This window comes from Notolepis coatsorum (assembly GCF_963971535.1).
Source record: "Notolepis coatsorum genome assembly, chromosome: 14".
NCBI classification, from domain to species: Eukaryota; Metazoa; Chordata; class Actinopteri; order Aulopiformes; family Paralepididae; genus Notolepis; species Notolepis coatsorum.
In genome coordinates, this window is record NC_140178.1 from 9,842,368 (window position 1) to 9,862,349 (window position 19,982).

General features: G+C 42.3%; 3 protein-coding genes across 3 annotated transcripts in view; 2 read left to right on the forward strand and 1 right to left on the reverse strand.

The window, feature by feature from the left end:
- Positions 1 to 19,982, reverse strand: part of LOC311241038 (histone H1-like) — a gene marked incomplete at both ends in the record, with an annotated part of 359,561 nt that overhangs the window by 103,875 nt on the left and 235,704 nt on the right. The window lies entirely within an intron of this gene.
- Positions 3,977 to 4,569, forward strand: LOC311239822 (histone H2A-like; the record flags this gene model as incomplete). Its single annotated transcript, XM_084328271.1, has 2 exons — positions 3,977 to 3,994; positions 4,165 to 4,569. The coding sequence occupies 2 exons, from the start codon at positions 3,977 to 3,979 to the stop codon at positions 4,567 to 4,569; spliced, it is 423 nt and encodes a 140-aa protein (XP_084184397.1).
- On the forward strand, positions 5,489 to 5,863 carry LOC311240279 (histone H2B-like; the record flags this gene model as incomplete). Its single annotated transcript, XM_084328837.1, has 1 exon — positions 5,489 to 5,863. One exon carries the CDS (start codon positions 5,489 to 5,491, stop codon positions 5,861 to 5,863), a length of 375 nt encoding a protein of 124 aa, XP_084184963.1.

The window sequence follows — 19,982 nt, forward strand, 5'->3', positions numbered from 1 at the left end:
CGTCTGTCATTTTGATCTGCTGCCCAATCAGCATCACAATATGCAACAAGTTTTAGTTTTGAATCACTTCTCTTGTAACACAACTCCTGGTCTACAGTTCCCTTCAAGTATCTCAACACATGTTTTGCTGTTACCATATGCTGTTCTTTTGGTTCGGATAAGTGTTGAGACAACTTACTGACAATAAAACTTAGATCAGGTCTAGTACATGTCATTACATAAATCAAGCTGCCTACCACTTCACGATACCTCTTTTGATCAACAGATTCACCTTCATTGTAAAATAGTTGTTTATACTCACATGGAGTCGATCTTGCCTTGCAGTCAGACATGTCAAACCTTTGCAATATTTTCATGATGTACCTTTTCTGGTTCATCTTTATTTCACCATCTGTCTGTGTGAAATCAATGCCTAGAAAGTTCTTAAGTTTGCCAAGATCTTTCATCTTAAATTTGGCTCCCAAAATGTCTTTTACATTTTGGATTGTTTGACTGTTGCTTCCTGCAATGATAAGATCGTCAACCCAGATTATCAAAATAATCCTTTCACCTTTAGATGTTAGTTTATTGTAAACACAATGGTCAGCCGGGTTTTGGATAAAACCATTTTCACTTAGATAATCATGGAGCATTTTATTCCAATTCCGTCCTGATTGTTTCAGACCATACAGTGATTTGTTAAGTTTACAGACCAGTTTCTCCCCCTTCTCTGACTTAACCTCAAATCCTTCAGGTTGCTCCATAAACAACTCACAGTCTATAGGAGCATGTAAATATGCCGTTTTAACATCCATTTGATGCAACTCCAAATTATGTTCTACTGCAATTTGCATTAGACTACGTATAGAGGTCATATTTGCGGTTGGAGAAAAGGTTTCCTTATAATCAATACCAGACACTTGACTATAGCCTTTTGCTACATACCTGGCTTTGCATGTTTCAACTGGGTTCTCTTTCACTGTGTAAACCCATCTGCCCCCCACTGCATGTTTACCTTCTGGCAGTGTGGTCAGGGTAAATGTGTCATTTTCCCTCAGTGAATCCATTTCCTCTTCCATAGCTTTAGTCCATAATTGAGAATTTGGTGATGACATAGCCTCCTCCAATGTTTGGGGCATATCACAAATAACTCTATAACAGTAATCAAGGGTTAGTTCTTCTTGGTCATCAGATTCGACTTTACACTCATAATCCTTCAAATATTGAGGAGGTTTTCTTTCCCTTTGTGGATAAGATTTACCCTGGAAATATTGAGGAGGTTTTCTTTCTCTTTGTGGATAAGATGTACTCTGGCTACTTTGGCCTTCACCTGTCTCAATGTTATCACAAATCTCATTCTCCTGTGACTCTTTTGTGAGTACATTTGCCTTTTCAGTTGTTGGTAGGTGGTTTACAGCTCTCCTCATACTGAAATCTTCATCACCTGTTTCCTGCTCTGTTTGAGTCTGATTCTCAATGACACTCTTGGTGATGAATTTGACCAACCTATTTTTAAGTACTTTTCCTGTGTCAGGATAAAACACCAAATAAGCAGGGCTGTTCTTATCATAGCCTACACAAATACCCTTTTCACATCTTGAATCCAACTTTTTCTTGTTTTGCTTGTAAGCATAGCATGGTGACCCAAATGTTCTCATTTTTGAAAGGTTAGGCTTCTTTCCTGTTAACATGTAGTATGGAGTCTGTCCTACACGCTTGTTGTAACACCTATTTCGAATGACAGCAGCAGTCATAACTGCATATGTCCACAACTCTTTTGGTAAGTCACTCTCAATTAGCATGCATCTTGCCATTTCAAACAATGTTCTCCAATTTCTCTCAGCTGTCCCATTTTGATGGGGTGAATAAGGAGCTGAGGTCTCATGTCTGATGGCATTTCTACTTAGCAATGACTGAAATTGACCAGAAGTATACTCTGTACCATTATCAGATCTCATGCATTTGATTTTTCCATAAGGTGAAACGTCAGCAATGTACTTCTCAGTAGCCTTGACTGTGTCACTCTTTGATTTAAAAAAATAAACAAAAACTGCTCCTGAATAGTCATCAGTAAATGCTAATGTGTATCTGAACCCATCTTTAGCTGTAGGATCTATAGGTCCAGACAAATCTGTGTGTACAACCTGCAGTGGAGCCTTTGCTCTTTCATCTGGCTCTCTGCTCCTGCTCTGAGCAAATTTACCTTTTGTGCACACTTCACATGTCAAATTAGATGTATCAGTTTTGCCTTTAATTGTCATACCCTCTGTGACTTTTTGCAATTTTAACACATCTTCGTAGTTACAGTGACCTAGAATTTCGTGCCATGTTTTGATATCATAACACCCATGACATTCATCAACATTTTCATCATTAACTGTGTTTAGATAAAACAATCTATCATACACCTTAATATCAAATGTCGTACCGTTCTCATGAATGAGCTTGTTCTGTTCTTCCTTGAATACAACCGTGGCTCCGTTGGTCGTCGCTGCCTTGACCGAGAAAATGTCTTGGGGAAAGGATGGGACGTACAGCGCCCCCGTCAGCATCGTCTCCACCTCTCGACCCGTATTGTCTTTCAGCCAAACTTTGGCTGCACCTCTCTTCAGCGCTATGCCAGAGGCCCTCACTCCATCAGCCAACTCCAGGACATGTTTTCGTGGCTCGAAACTCTCGTCAAAGTCTTTGAACTTGCTCACGTCAGTCACTATGTGCGATGTAGCACCGGTGTTGACCATAAGCCCTCTTTGCTTCAGGCCATTGCCTGGGTCGCCGTCCACCTGTCGTTCGCGGGCCTTGAAGGCGAATGTGTGGTGGTGGTCGTGGTCCTCTTCATCCGCGGCCTGTTTTACGTTGTCTCGTCGTCCTCTCCGCCTGCAGTTTGCATCTCTGTGCGTGGAACTTCTGCAAAAACGGCACCACTGTCTCTGTTGTTCCCCGTGACCAGCAGCCTTGCACTCGCGGGCCATATGGCCCTTTTGGCCGGAAGCATAACAGGTCAGCAGCTTCACATCAAAGTCTTTGCCTCTTACTTTCATCACGCTGTCATCAACTGAGCTCCCACTGAACTTCTCAGTGCTCTCGTAGCTCCTCAGCTTGGTTTTGAACTCGGCGAAGGTGATCTTCTCATCACTTTGTGTAATGTGGATAGAAAACGGTTTAAACGACGCTGGCAGCCCCTTCAGAATCATCGCTATCAATAAACCCTCACTTAAAATCTCTTCTGCATTCCTCAGTGCTGTGATAGCAGTTTCTGCTCGTATAATATAGTCTGTAATGCTTTCATTAGCATATTTCTGGAGAGACGTAAGCTCTGTGTACAAGCTGATCACACGTGGTTTTCCTGTACTTGCGTAGTGATCCCTCAGAATCTTCAACGCATTTCTCCCATCGTCCGCTGCATCTCTCATGACCAGAGACAAACTTGTGTCGTCCAACAATTGAATAAGTTCGGCGTAGACTTCTTCATTTTTGTCAGCATCTTCTGCGGCTCTTGTTGCGGCTGCGTCTGCGTGTTCTTCGTCCTCGTCACTGTTAGGCTTTTTCAATATGGTGCTTTTCAGCCCATGTAGACGCAGGTGGCCAAGAAACTTTGTTTCCCACAACTCATAGTTTTTCTCCTCTCCGTCAAAGCACAAACGATTCCATCGGCTTCCAAGATCCTTTCTGGGCCCATAACCTGTTGGCGCAGCAGCCATTTTCAGCAAAGGTCTAGACAGCCTTGGGCTACTACGGAGGAATAAAAGACGCCACACACTTCATTGCAGTTTCACACACCACTGACCGAATCTCAACAGTGAGCCGGCAATGATCCCTTTATTGGAACCAGCTGCGTAATTGTCAAGCTGACAAGTATGACGTCAGCATAAGAGCATTAAAGAGATGCATCGTTCACGACTGTTCAACAGTCGGCTCTGTGCGGCGCGCCTTATACGCTGATATAACAATATCCACGTTGTTATTATAATTTCCTTCACCGCCTACATTTGCGTGTATGATTGGTGGAGAGATCGTATGAAAAGTTTGCCAACTATGTAAACCAAACCCTATTATCTCTGTCAGTCCTTCTCTGATTGGGTGATGATGCACGGAGCCATATTTGACCAATAAGCACGAACCTTAGTGAGGATATAAAGACGGCTCTTCGGTATATTTACAACATTATTCTGTGTTCATCTCTAGAATAAACTGAATCATGTCTGGAGAGGTAAGACAGGAGGAAAGGTGAAGGCTAAGTCCAAGACTCGCTCATCTCGCGCCGGGCTTCAGTTCCCCGTGGGTCGTGTCCACAGACTGCTGCGTAAAGGCAACTATGCTCATCGTGTTGGAGCCGGTGCCCCGGTTTATCTGGCGGCTGTGCTGGAATATCTGACCGCTGAGATCCTGGAGTTGGCTGGAAACGCTGCCCGTGACAACAAGAAGAGTCGTATCATCCCCCGTCATCTGCAGCTGGCCGTGCGTAACGACGAGGAGCTCAACAGACTGCTGGGAGGAGTGACCATCGCTCAGGGTGGTGTGCTGCCCAACATCCAGGCTGTCCTTCTGCCCAAGAAGACTGAGAAGGCTGCCAAGCCTGCCAAGAAGTAAATTATTTAGCCTCTTCGACAAACTCCACAAAGGCTCTTTTCAGAGCCACCCACCTCTTCTTGAAGATGCAATATTTCCGTTTGTCTAAATACAATTTGGTTGTGTAACTTACGTTGTTGTCTCGCTACCTCGGACATAAATGTAAGACTATAAACACGTAATGCATAACATTTGACCGTGTCCACTAATGGTTACACTTGTACAGTGCTGTTTAGAAGTAATGTTTAATGTGTTTGTCTGTAGTGTTTTTGTGCCTGTTTTTGAAGGCTTAACGATATAATATAAAATTATAAATGCGGTCAAGTGATGATTAATTTTGACTGAAAAAAACTATATGGGTAGTAAGTCATACTGGACAGCGGTATAAATAGTAAGGGTTATATATATATATATATATATATATATATATATATATATATATATATATATAGATTACATCAAATTAATCAAATTACAAAAAAGTATGCCAAATACATGTAAAAAGGAGTATGCAGGTATGTACAGACGTGTATATGTATGAATGTGTGTCTGTATATATATATATATATATATATATATATATATATATATATATATATATATATATATTGTAAGTCAAAGCAGTGACAGCAGTGACGGATGTCACCCAGAGAGCTAAATTTAATGTGCACAAAATCATTGTCTTGGAAAAATGCAGTTTCATGTCGATTATTGTTTGGCTTAATATCAAGTGTGGCTATGGAGTTTTGCTAAAATAATAATTTGGTTATCATGGCTTTGCGCGCAAATAGTTTCCTGTGAGCGGGAAATGTGCGACAAAGCCTTTCAACCAATCGTATACAAGAAGCCAGGCAGCCGTATTTGCATAATTTGGCCTATAAAGAGGCAGCAGTGCGCTTCTGTTTCCACATTCATTGCTGTTTAGTCCCGACTGATCATCATGCCTGAGCCAGCCAAGCCAGCGCCCAAGAAGGGCTCCAAGAAAGCCGTCACCAAGACAACCGCCAAGGGGGGCAAGAAGCGCAGAAAGTCCAGGAAGGAGAGTTATGCCATTTATATTTACAAGGTCCTGAAGCAGGTTCATCCTGACACCGGCGTTTCTTCCAAGGCCATGGGGATCATGAACTCCTTCGTTAACGACATCTTTGAGCGCATCGCCGGTGAAGCCTCTAAACTGGCTCTCTACAACAAGCGTAGGACCATCACTTCCAGGGAGATCCAGACCGCCGTCCGCCTGCTGCTCCCCGGTGAACTGGCCAAGCACGCTGTGTCCGAGGGAACCAAGGCTGTGACCAAGTACACCAGCTCCAAGTAAACTCCTGTTGAACCCTTCATATCGAAACCCAAAGGCTCTTTTAAGAGCCACAGACTTTGTTTTGAGAGAGTTATCCCAATGATCCGTCAAGGTCAGGGGTCAGGTGACGAATGAATAAACATCCCTATGTATAAATTGTTCTGGCTTTTATGATACTCTGGATGTGTGCTTAGCTGGAGCTGAGGATGCGGAAAAAATTCTTATTGGGGATTGGAACACGGATATGCAACAAAAAGATGCACCCGTCTTCAAATCCTTCAATAGGTTTTGTGATCTGCACGGCCTCAGCCAACTAATCACCCAACCCACAAGGATATGTGAATCAACTCAGACTACCATTGACCTCATACTGACCTCTGACAAGTCCAAGATCTCCAATAAAGGGGTTATAGCATGTGGGTTAAGTGATCATTATATGATATTCTGTACCCGCAAAAAGCTAAAACTAAAGGCTGTCTGTCACAAAACAGTCACATCTAGAGACCTCAAAACCTACTCTAGCGAGGCCTTTAACCTTGAACTGGAGAGTCTGGACTGGTCAGATGAACTCAATGGTACACTGGTTGAAGAAACTTGGCTTGGCTTCAAAACCAAATTTTCATCAATACTAAACAACATGGCCCCCCTAAGAACCACCAGGGTAAAAAATCGCGCTGAGCCATGGATGCATACAGATTGCAGAATGGGTACAGTACAGTACAGCTCAATACATACAATTGTTAAGGGGATGCAGACCAGAGAAAGACTTTCGTCTTGTTTACATCAGGGTCCCCCATTTTCAATTCATCATAACATATATGACATACATGACATACAGATAGACAGTACTGCTACATCTATACATTTATGACATATCAGATTTGCAAATACAGTACTGTTTGTGATACAAAAGTGTCCAGAAAAGGAGTGTATATACATTTGGCGTAGAAACTGTACATTGGAGGAGGTTGGATGGGTGGGGTTGGGTGGGTTGGGTGAGGGCTGTACATTGGAGGTGGGGGGGGGGGGGGAGGGGGGGGGTTGGGTAGGGGACACACACACATTTTACACTGTACATTGGAATACTGACAAAGCCTTACTTGGTCATTTACTGTACAACTAGGTTAGGACATTTGTAGGGGCCAGTTTCGAATTGCAGTCTCACGTAGGTGTTTTTTGAGAGTGTTTTTGAAAGTGGGTAGTGATTCACATTCCTTTACAGCTTTAGGTAGGGCGTTCCACATTGATGTGGCATAATTGCGAAACGTGTTTAGTCCCTTGTTTGAGCCGAATCTGGGTTTTACATGATTTGTGGAGCTCCCTCTGGTGTTGTGATGTCATGAGAGAGCTGTTCCTATTATGTGTTTGGCTAATGTCTATATGCAAGGGGGTAATTATCTGCAATGGTTTTAAATGTATTTGGTCTGTCGACATTTCTGAGCCGGACATATACAGCCGTTTAAAGCCCAACAAAATGTTATTACTGTGTAGAATGTAGTGGAATCCAGATCCACCGGTGGCAAAGCCCCAAGGAGGCGCCTCGCGACCAAGGCTGCCCGTAAGAGCGCACCGGCTACCGGCGGTGTGAAGAAGCCACATCCTTACAGGCCCGGTACGGTACCGTGGCGCTGAGAGAGATCCGTTGTTACCAGAAGTCCAGTGAGTTACACTATTGTAAGGTCACTCACAACTGCAACTCTTCTACCTCTGTAGAACTCTAAAGCGATATCAATTGGGACAATTATTGAAATTGATGTAATAATTTTCATGCGTAATGACTGCTTTCACACTATTGACGATGGCCAGAATGTGACATATTTAGTTTGACCCTGTTGGGATCTGTGTTGTTATGACTCCTATGCTTTATTATCACTTGTGCCAAGTATTACAGATTGTATTACAAATAGCTAAGCTTTCCGCCTGGGCTTTAATCAGCAGCACGCAGCAGTTTGACATTATAGGTGAGTCTCCCAAAAGGAAAGTTAAATGTACCTTCCTTGTGTATTTTTTTATTTTTTCTTACATGCTATCATACAGAGTTCCATGCAGGTGTATAAGTAGGCAGAAGGATTATATGCAGGTATATTCAGAGATTTGAGGTGCCAAAAGTTTAGCCAGTTGTGTGTGGAGTTTAACGTTTTATATTATTATTATTATTATTATTATTATTATTATTATTATTATTATTATTATTATTATTATTATTATTATTATTATTATTATTATTATTATAATAATATTATTATTATTATTATTATTATTATTTAAATACTGTAGTAAAGTACTATTAGAAATTAACAAAGTAAATGGTTCACTGATAAAAGTGTGGAGGTTACATTCAAGGATGTAAATACAGGATTAACCCCTACTAGAGCTGGGGACAGGGTGGCCAGGGGTCCCGTCGTCAACACACTTGTTCTCTCTGTCCCCAGGCCAGCTGGCCGACTGGATCCAGCAACATAGTTTTTCTGAAACTTCATACTGTAGTTCTCCAATTTAAACATGCATTTAACTATGAATTCTAAATGGGGCAAAGAAAGTAGAGTCTGACCGGCATACCAGCTTATCATATTATCAGGATCGATTTATTTATTTTGTGTGAGATTGTCACTTTTTGATTGATTGTTACTGTTCCAAGAGGATAACTTAGCCTTCTCAGGGACCTGCACTGGCTCCCCATGGCCGCACGAATCCGCTTCAAGGCCCTCGACCTGGCATATCGTGCGGCGAAGGGAACGGCTCCCGCCTACCTCTGGTCAATGGTCTCTAACTACACACCCTCAAGACCCCTACGCTCTGCATCTTCTGGCCGCCTCAGACCTACTATCCGAGCTCCGGGAGGGTCATCAAGGAGAAGCCGCCTATTCTCAGTCCTTGCCCCACAATGGTGGAATGAACTTCCCACCACAGTTAGGACAGCCGAAACCTGTCCAATCTTTCGCCGTCGACTAAAGACGCACATCTTCAATCATTATCTGAAATTAAATGAAAAAGAAAAAAAAATCTAACCCTAACTAACCTTACTGTCATGCACATGTCCTAATACTAACCTACACTGTATCACTCAACACTTTGATGACCATTGTTACTCAGCTGATAGAGTTGTACCCTTCCTGCTGTCTTGTTGTACAACATTTGTAAATCGCTTTGGATTATAGATGCTATTAAATAGTGCAGTTAAAGGCCCATAGCAAACAGCTGCTTGTGGAGCCAATTAGAGGCTCTCAACCCTGCTCTTACACACTGCTTTAACCCTAAACCCTAACCCTGTTCTGTTTCCTGTGTCTGTGCACCACAGTCCCCTGACCTATGCTTTAGGCAACTGGCTTGTCCTTCCGCGTTCCCGTTTTGCGCTCTGATTGACCATGCACGTTTCTGGTCATGTGACTTGTGCGCCCAATAGCGTGACGAGCTGTGTCTTTGCCCATTTCTGCGTCGAACAGCCTGCAAACTACCTGGCGTTCTATCGCCATGCTCTAAGACAAACTCTAACCTTAACCAACTTCGAAAGAGTGCCTAAGCTTAACCGTCGAAAGAACTTGCCGTCACGCTCTAAGACAAACTCTAACCTTAACCAACTTCGAAAGAGTGCCTAAGCTTAACCAGTGTAGAAACAGGCGTCGGCCAATCAGAGAGCGTCTTGCCAGAAATCCGGCTACGGAAAGTATAGACGCACCTAAAACCTCCATTTCACTTCCAAGTCTCTTGGTCCACCTACTAGAGCACTTACTCCATCTGGTGGCGAAACCCAATATGACAGGCAGCATCCTAGACAGGGTCAATGCAAAATGGAAAAACAGAAGAACAATACAAAATATGGATGTGTTTATTTATTTGTGTGTGTAATAGACAGTGATGGGCAGTAGCTAGCTACAAGTAGCGACGCTACATAGCTTAACTACAATTCTCAGTAGCGTGCTGGTAGCTCGCTACTTTTTAACCAGGGTAGCGATCTCTGTAGCGGAGCTATTTATAGAACGAAGTAGTAACGTAGCAACGAGAAACGTTACACGCTACTTTCGAGAGAAACAGTCTAGACTAGAAGATCTGCGAGGAGAAAAAAAAACTCCCCGTAAAAAACCCACTATGATTGGTTGGTTGAATTAGATATGAGTGACGACTCACGATTGGGTATGGTAGGCAAAAACATTACGGGTAGGCCAATCAGAGGCAGGATAGGGCGGGACTCCAGCCGCAAAGCAGGAAGTGAAAATCAAAACACAGACGTATTGAATGAATGCAATTTAACGGATTACATGAACCAGTCTGCGCGAAATGGCAGAGGGGTTCGATGGCATTGATGAAGATGATGATGTCAATAACAACAATGACTCTCCATGGCCCTATCTGGGACACATTTATGAGTTTGACTGAAAAAACGGCTAAAACATATGCTGCTCTCTCAACACGTCCAGCACTAACTTGAGAACACATTCAGGTGAGCTGATGAAAACCAACTGATCCCAAACAGCACACAAGTCAGTACACTTTGTCAACAGCTTTAACTAAGATAGCTGCTATCATGATGATGTTTCACTGTAGGCAGAAAAAGAACAATATTATTGGGGTGGAGAAAAGAAAAAAAGAGGGAAAAGCAGTGGTTCTCAACCTGTGGGACAGGACCCCCAGGGGGGGTCCCCACATGATTTTGGGGCCATGGAATGTTTTGTGAGTTACATATTTAAATACATTTGGTCATTTAGCTGACACTTTCATTCAAAGCAACTTACAAATTGTGTACAACAAGTCAGTAGGAGTGGTACATATCTAGCAGCCAAGGATAAGTAGTATTGTTTGTCAGTGTCAAGCTTGAGTGTTATACTCTGAGTACATACTGTAGTAGTATAGACATATTAGCATAGTTGGTAGTAGTATATACATGGTAGCATAATACTAGTAAAATGAAGTAAAACAATTCAGATATTGAAGAAGTGTGTTTTCAAGTGTGTTTTTGGTTGATAAAGTGGGCAGGTTTCAGAAGATGCAGAGTTTAGGGATAAATAATACATAAAGATAGAATAGAAAAGAAAAAGACCATTACTGCATCAAAAGTAATCAACAAACTATACTATAAAAACTGATAAAACCAAATGGTCTCTTTCTTTTCTTTTGTAGAGGCTGCACCCAGCTAAACTTGCCTTCCTGGATTTTGTACATAATACAAGTTCATGTTAAAAGGATGACACAAAAAGCCAGACCGAGGGCTTGTTTCAGTTTTATAATAAACAATCAAACTGAGAAATTTTTTTCCTGCCTATTTGTTTGGTGGAAACTTGGTCACGAAGTATATAAAAAAAAAAGTAGTGCCGATGTAGCTAGCTATTTTTGCCATGTTCTTGTTGTGTAGCTTGCTACATTTCTCTGGGGATAGCTTCCATTGTAGATGAGCTATATTTAATCGAGAGTAACTTGTAGTGTAGCTTGCTACATTTTCCAAGTAGCTTGCCCATCACTGGTAATAGATAACAACATGCACTTATTATGGTGTAGCACTCAATGTATTTGATAATGTTCTAACACTTGTGCTCAATGATATCTGTGTTTTGTGTTTGTGCCCCTGGCGGGAGTTGGGTGTGGCGCTCTGCATACCGGCCTGCGTCTATTTGAAGCCCAAACAAATCCTGCTTCCGCATTATGTCAGTGGCCAATCAGAGCGCAAAACTCGAACGCGGAAGCAGGAGTTGTTTGGGCTTCGAATAGACGTTACCGGCCAACGGAAAAGGAGTTCCTGTTTGCAATAATCCCCATCATGCATTGCGCGCGTGTGTTAAATAAATCAAATATAAATGTAACTTTCAACAGACAGCGTTGCATTATAAATATATATATTGCATGTTGACACGGCTGTCAGATTGATGTTAAACGGTCTCCGAACGAGCGACAAAAATAGTTATACTTAGTTGTATCTTGTAAACCCTAACTGAGAGTAGTAAGCTGGATAATACGGTCGCCCCGCTGCCTCCATCTCGTCAGTTCACTCTGGTTTCTCTTCAGATCGCATAAATCTTTCGCCTTTTACTAAAAATTTCCGTGGAGAGGAACATTACGAGTATTAACCAATTTTTTGATGCCCTGCTTCACGGCGGGGCTTCCTGAACATGTAAAAAAATAAAATAGATTTGATGCATATTACACTTCTGAAATAATAATATATATTAATTAAATGTTCTCATTATGCAACATACTTACGTATAACGTACAACAAAAATAATTTGATAGGCAGCCAGAATGTAAATTAATCTGGTGTTGAAACTCAATATGACGGGCAGCATTCTAGACATTGTCCAGGACAAATGGAAAAACACAAGAACAGTACATATAGGGATGTGTTTATTTATTTGTGTGTGCAATATATAATAACATGCACTTATGGTGTAGCACTCAATGTATTTGATGTTCTAGCATTTGTGCTCAATGATATCTGTGTGTTGTGTTTGTGCCCCCAGCGGGAGTTGAACCAGGGACCTGGTGGACACCAGGTGACGCTCTGCCTACGGCTAACGGGTCTGACCCTTTAGCTCAGCTGGTCAGTGCGGTCGCCTGTGGATCCTATGGTCCCAGGTTCAAATCCACTCGGTCACACTAGTAACTCCCAACAGAACAGAAGAGATGCTATAGGGAGGTGTAGTCTGACGTCACTGGTTGTTCCACCCGAATAGGGATTCATCATTGGGAAAATGGATTATCGGCTATTGTAACAATTATGCCGCATGGAAATGGAAAAGCTTTCCATTTTTGCACAAAATTAGTTCCCTTCTATCACGAACATTTTTTTATTGAAATAAAATTAGGCGATTCTCCTCAGAGGCTGGTGCGTCAGCGAGCCGTGGCCCACGGCGAGGCCTCGAACCTGGACTCGCAAGGTCGGACGGAGGGCATGGAGCTCACACTTTATCTCCCCAGTCAATACAATTTTATTCAAAACAGAAATAAAGAGAAAAACACTTTATTTATATATTTTTGTTGGTGTAAATGTTTCACAGCTCTCTCGGCACGGTGGTGTAGTGGTTAACACTGTCGCCTCACAGCTAGAAGGTCCTAGGTTCAATTCCCGCTTGGGGACCAGGTTGCCGTGTTGCCAGGTACCCAGGTGGGGGGTATCCCCCGGGCCTTTCTGTGTGGAGTTTGCATGTTCTCCCGCCCCGTGCTGGCAAGGGTTTCCCCTTCCGATAAGATAAACCCAATGGAAAAACATGCACAACCGATCGCTAACGTTGTCGCGTCCCTGACCAAGACGGACAGGAGCACGTTGATTGGTCCCCGGGGCGCGGCCCCACGCTGCAGCCCTTGTCTGCTCCCGGCTGCCCTTGGGGGGGAAGGACGACGGGATGGGAAGTGCAGAGAACATTTCATTCAGCGACTCAATGCATGTGTGTGTTCCTGTGGGTCGCCCATCGCATGTGTGTGTTAAATCTGCATGACACATAAAGACTTCTTCTTCTCTTCTTCTTCTTCCATCCTGCCTGGATTAGAAACACAATTGGGCTAAATCAATTAGGTCACGATAAAGAAAAAGTAATTTATTCCGCAGCAGTGTGATGACTGCCACACTACCAAACGGTTAACCCTTTCACTGCGACAATACACAGAAGGTTAACCCTTTCACTGCCACACGCACCCTAAAACAGAATGTACATTGCGCTATTCCAGTGATCTTATGATTATTTTATTTTGGTGTCATGCACAACCCTCATGAGTTTATAAGACACCAAAAATACTGTTGCTGTGTTCCATTATTACAGCACACATTACATTTCATTATCTAAATATGGATTACATAAATACAGAGTACAGCTCGGTCTTAAACAAAGTATTCCGTCTTCTCTCCCGAGCTTGACCAATAAAATCTGCAACGGAAAAGTTCCCTTCCTGAAAACACAACTCAAGTTGTCCATTCAAGAGATTCGAGATTCAACATAAATGGAGGACATTTTTATTAAAAGGTACTTTCCTTACGTCCAAGTAAACAGGACAGTAAAACAAAAAGTGAACCTCGTTCTCAGTTTCACCTCTGACTCACACACCAAACATATCTTGAACTATAGATAACATCTAACTATAATAGACAACCGCTGTCATCATAGTACACCTTTTGGAGTTGGTCCATGACAATTAATTAGTGACCAACTTTGTGGGCTCAAATCAACTAACCGCCTCTGCCAGTCTTTCATACCAGCGGCCATCAGGCTCCACAACAGTGGGCAGGGACTGCTGCCAGACATCCAACTACAATACTAGGAACCTAAAAAGGACAATAATACTACCGTATGCATACTGCACCATATGTGAATACCTAGGGCTAGATCCACAAAGAATGGACTGCACGGTGCTAATTGCACCCTTACTTACAATTCATTATGAATTGAAAATGGGGGACCCTGATGTAAACAAGACGAAATCTGTTAATTAAAGTTTTCATTCAATCAATCACCTGCACAGTGATTGATTGAATGAACATTTTATTAAGATTGCAGAATGGGTACAATACAGTACGGCTCAATACACACAATTGTTAAGGGGATGCAGACCAGAGAAAGACTTTCATCTTGTTTACATCAGGGTCCCCCATTTTCAATTCATAATGAATTGTAAGTAAGGGTGCAATTAGCACCGTGCAATCCATTCTGTGGATCTAGCCCCTAGTGTGTGAAACAACCTGCCAATCGGAGGCCTAGAAATATCTTTTGATGTAATTAAAAAAAAATGCAGCTAGACGCTGCTAGTGCTTCTGGGAATATGTGTGAAACCTTTGTTTTGCGAGAGCATAGCGCCCAGCGCCAGCCTTGAGAAGAGCTGCACAGCTTGCTCCCTTTTTGTTGGACAGGTCTCGCTCATTACTCTGATGTCACCTACCCCCAGCTTTAAGTAAGACTTAATATTCACAAATTGAAAATGAGCCATTCAGTATTATAGAAATGAACCACAGTGTTTTTGCAAGTTTTGAGGAAAGACATTTGTATCACTTCAGCAAAACCAACAGCCATTTTTTATTTCAGCCCTAAAAAGAAAGATCCTGAGAAACTGGAGCCAACTCGCTTACTGTCACATATCAGAAGGATTTCTGGCCAACTAAATCCTCTGGGAAGAGACCACTGGAAATGGAATGTGAGGAATTCAACACGCCCCCCCCCCCCCCCCCCCCCCCAAAAGCGATGTTAGCCTACTTCAGACACTGGGACCAACTGGATTCCCGCTGCACTTACCAATTAAAAGATGAGTTTTCCAAACACGCAAGACAAAATCTACACATCCTACTCCAGATAGTCGACACTGGGATCCACTCGATCTCACACGGTTTACCAATAGAGGAATGTTTATGTAGTTCTCTTCCAGGATGGTCGCCTGTAACATAGCAACCGTTATTGTGCACAAGAGACAACGGTTGCCATGTGTTGATTTATGAGAAATAAATTAACAAAAACATAATCATTTCATGTCTTATTAATGGATGTTGTAAACAATTCACAGTAGAATAGCAATGTCCTTGTTTTACCCAAGGAAACTAGAATAGAAGGAAGAGTCGTCGCATCAGAATGCCAGCGTTCTGTGCTCTGCTTGGTGCCAGTTCTATTGAAGCCTGTATTAAAATTCTAAATTATATACCAGCTATCTGAGGAAATACCGGTATACATATTATATCAAACGTTAGCTAGTTAACAAAGCAACAAATTGGCAATGATTCTGACATCCGAGATAATAACCAGGGCCCCGTTTCATGTACCTGGATAACTGAGTTAGCCGGATAACTTTAGCTGGATAACTGGGTTAGCCGGACTTTCCGGTTTCATATACGTGGATTTTCCAGATCACCATGCCAACAGATCCAAAAGTTTGAGCCTGCTCGAAAGCAGAGTTCAAGTTCAAGTTAGCCTGAACTATCGCCACGCCCCCGCAAAGAAGTGACAGCCCGTTTCCTGAAACTATTCCCACAGTCTACGATCTGCATTATACCATTCTGAATTACGTTTTTGTGCTCCATTCTTCCAGAGGGGGCTTTTGAAATGTAAAATAGACCCAAAATGCTGATATTAAATTCACTTTGTCCTAAATAATGCACGTTATATATACCGTGGCGACGGTGGCGCTCGCTCGTGCGACGTACACATGATGTGGTTATTTTAATTGTAACTGGGATTAAGATGTCTGATGAGATGCGCTGTTTGACGGATTTGAGAAATTGAATGAGCCGTTGACGTCACATGAATGAATGAGGATAAAGAAATAAAACTTCATTCAAAATAAGGGATATTCTAAACACGGGTCTCTCGTTCATTAATGTATAAACAATGAATCTATCCCATCTGGCACAGTGGCCCAGCGGTAGCGCTCAAGTCTGCCAACCTAGCGATCCGGGTTCAAATCCTGGTGTTTCCAATATGATTTTTTTGAATATAATATTAATGATTATACGCCAAAGTAGCCTGGTTTTAAGTTAAAATATTATAAATCTACATGCATTGAGGATGTCATTCTTTATATAGCTCTCAACGTGCACCAAATTGAATTATTCCTATATTGCAAAAAGAAGGACCCCGGTCTTGAACCCGGGTCGTCCGTGTGGAAGTCAAAAGAACAACCCGTTGGACCACATTGGAGATAAGTTAAACATTGACTATACATCAATCAATGGGCAAGAAAGCCGTCTCGTAATTCTGTATAACAGTTAACTAGTTATTTTCGCTAGCAAGATCTCATTTGATTATTCAATCCAGCAGGCAAGTTTAAAGAAATATAATCTGATTGATTGAGGTAATGAGGGACTTAGAATTAGCCTATAGATAACGCATTTAACTTGTCGGCGAGGCGATCGAGCCTATTGCAATCTGTCAATAAAGTCTTAAATCAATTAATCAATCAATGCCGTTGAGAATCAGGGTCTCTGCCATCGATACGTGCTGGCTTTCCACCTAAAACGGGAGCGCGCATCTAGCCTGACTTGAGCCTGACTCTCAAGTCTGGCTTGAGTTAACGAGACTGAATCCTCCTTTGTGAAACAGGAAAATCCCGGCTTTGAACATCGGGTTAACTGAAGCTGGATAATGGACATGTTGATCGACTTAGTTGAACCACGTACATGAAACAGGGCCCAGATGTTATCTTCAGCTTCCTTTTTCTTTCTCTCTTTTTACTTTTCATATCAGGGAGGGATTTTGGACCAGTGTTGTCATCCTCTGTTATGACATCAACAACTAGCACAACAGTACCTCCACGGCAACCACTGCTGTGAGGTGGGGGCTCTGGGGGAGGGTGGGGGTCTTGGGCAGAGAAAAAAAAATGTAATTTTACCAATAAACAAGGGGAAGGTATCTCTCTTGCCTGCATGTCTGGTCTTTTGTGTGTCCAGAACAAACACTTACGATCTTATACTGCCATATAATTGAATGTTATTACTAGGGATGTCCCGATCCGATCACGTGATCGGGATCGGCGCCGATCACGTGCTTTTCAGAGGATCGGGGATCGGAGGGGAAAAATAAAAAAAATCGGCCGCCAAAAAAAAAGGGGGTATTATAATTTTTTTTTTTTTTTTATTATTATTATTCAACAAACATGACCATGTTCACATCTTAAACTCATACTGAGGCCTTAGTTTAGGTTTTAAATTACATAATATATCATCATTCATTTATTTATTGTCACACACAGCAGAAGAAATGTCCACAACAAACCTTCCCTTTAATTTACACCGTTGCAAGAGTGACGTATGCCGAATCCCTCAAGATACCTACACGCTCACAACAACAACACGTCGCTCCCGAAACACGTTATCCACGGAGTAGAAAAATGTCAGAGGTTTGGAAGCACTTTAAAGTACAAAGTCAAGCCAATCCATTTGCAACTTGCAATGTTTGCAAGGAGGAGATTCCGCGTGGAGGAAAAAACAGAGCCGCGTTCAACACCACGAATCTAATTCGTCACCTGAAAAAAAGCCACAAACAACAACATGGCGAGTACATCGCTGCAACTACACTCCGACACGTTGTACAACCGACACTTTCAGAGACTTTTAAACGGAAAGATAAACTGCCAGAGCAGGGTGACAGGGCGAAGAAAATAACAGCCAAGATAGCTGAATTCATCGCGTTGGATGACCAGCCGTTATCTGTGATGGAGAACGTGGGGTTTCGCCGTCTCATAGAGCACTTGGAGCCACGTTATCAGCTGCCTTCTCGGCACTACTTCACAGACAAAGCTCTGCCTGCGCTTCACACCAAGCTCCGTGACCACCTGCAAGCCATGTTAAGAGGTGTGCCTGCTTTATCATTTACCACAGACATATGGAGTTCTTCAGTGAGTCCAATGTCACTCATTAGTTTCACCGTTCAGTGGATTGACTCCGAGTTTGAGTTGCATCATGCTACATTGCATACGCAGAACTTCCGAGGATCTCACACGGCAGATCGTGTTAGAGAGGCGCTCCTGGGCATGCTTAACAGTTGGGGAATTGAGAAGTCACGGGTCCATGTTATTTTGCGGGACAACGCGCGAAACATGAAGAAGGCCATGGATGACATGGAAGTAACAAGTGTGGGCTGTCTCGCGCACACGCTCCAACTTGCCGTGCATGAGGGTCTACTGTCTCAGCGCAGCGTCACAGACACACTGGCCACCGCAAGGAAAATCATTGGCCATTTCAAACATTCGCCGTTGGCCTATTCGCGTCTGGAAGATATCCAGAACGACCTGAAGATGGACATCAAGCGTCTACAGCAGGACGTTGCTGTGAGGTGGAACAGCAGCCTCTACATGTTGCAGAGCATCTTGGAGCAGAAGCGGGCTCTCTGTGTGTATGCAGCCGACTACACCCTCCCAACCACCCTGACAGCCAGCCAGTGGACCCTGATGGAGAAGACAGCTGAGGTGTTGGTTCCATTTGAGGAACTCACAAGGGATGTGAGCAACCCCACTGCATCTGCAGCTGATGTAATCCCTGCAATAACAGGTTATTATTATATAATTAAATTAATTAATAATTTGCTATATTTTAATAATTTAATTTTACTATAAAATAAATGTATTTTATATTCTAAATAATAAACCATTCATCCATTTCATTCATCCAAACAGCCCTCAGACGTGTACTCTCTCGAGAGATGACCACTGACCAGGGGGTCAAAACCATGAAGAGCACGCTCCTAGCTGCAGTGGAGACCCGCTTTGCTGAGATAGAGGTGGAGCCACTATACACCATCGCCACTATATTGGATCCAAGATACAAAGACAGGCAAGAATAATCTAAAAAAAAAATTAATGCTAAATAATCTTATCTAAATAAAATGCTGTGTGTTGTCTTGCCATATGTTTGACTGACTTAGTTGTGAACTTGTGGGTAATTGATACATTTATCTACTTTCAGATTCTTCACAAAGTCAGACAACCTGAGGCTTGCCAAGGAGAAGCTCATCCAGGAGGCATGGGCGGAGTTTATGGGGGTTCAGGGGGTGCATTGCACCCCCTGGTGGCCGGGGGTGAAATTGCCTTTTTTTTTTTTTTTTTTTTTTTTTTTTTTTTTTTAAATCAAGATTATTTTTATTTTAATAAAATTATAATAATTGTGAGAAACAAATCTGAATTCTATTATGTTTTGTTTTACAATACATTCATTTTATAGTAGTAATCATGTCACATTATAAGGCGAACCTTCTGTAGTGTGGCAGTGAAAGGGTTAACGGCAACGCGCGGCCAGCAGCAGCAGCAGCAGCAGCGCGATACAAAGCCACTTATTCTGAGATGATAATTAATGTATCTGGATAACCAATGCACGAATTTTGTCGAGGCAGGTAGCGTTATTTCGGGAAAATTGATATCTATAGCCTGGTATATTTTTCGTCCACGAAAAATGGAGGCTGTAATAATTATTATTGCTCGAGAGTCTCTATGAATAATAATAATTAGAGCCTAAGTCAGTTAAAAATGATCCCCCGTAGTGCTGTGTGTGTGAGTGTGTGTGTGTGCTGCTGTACTACCTAAATAAAATAAAAAATTAGGGGTTAGGGCATTGTAAAAACGCTAAAATAATAAAATAAAGGTCAAAATGATCCCCCGTAGTGCTGTGTGTGTGAGTGTGTGTGTGTGCTGCTGTACTACCTAAATAAAATAAAAAATTAGGGGTTAGGGCATTGTAAAAACGCTAAAATAA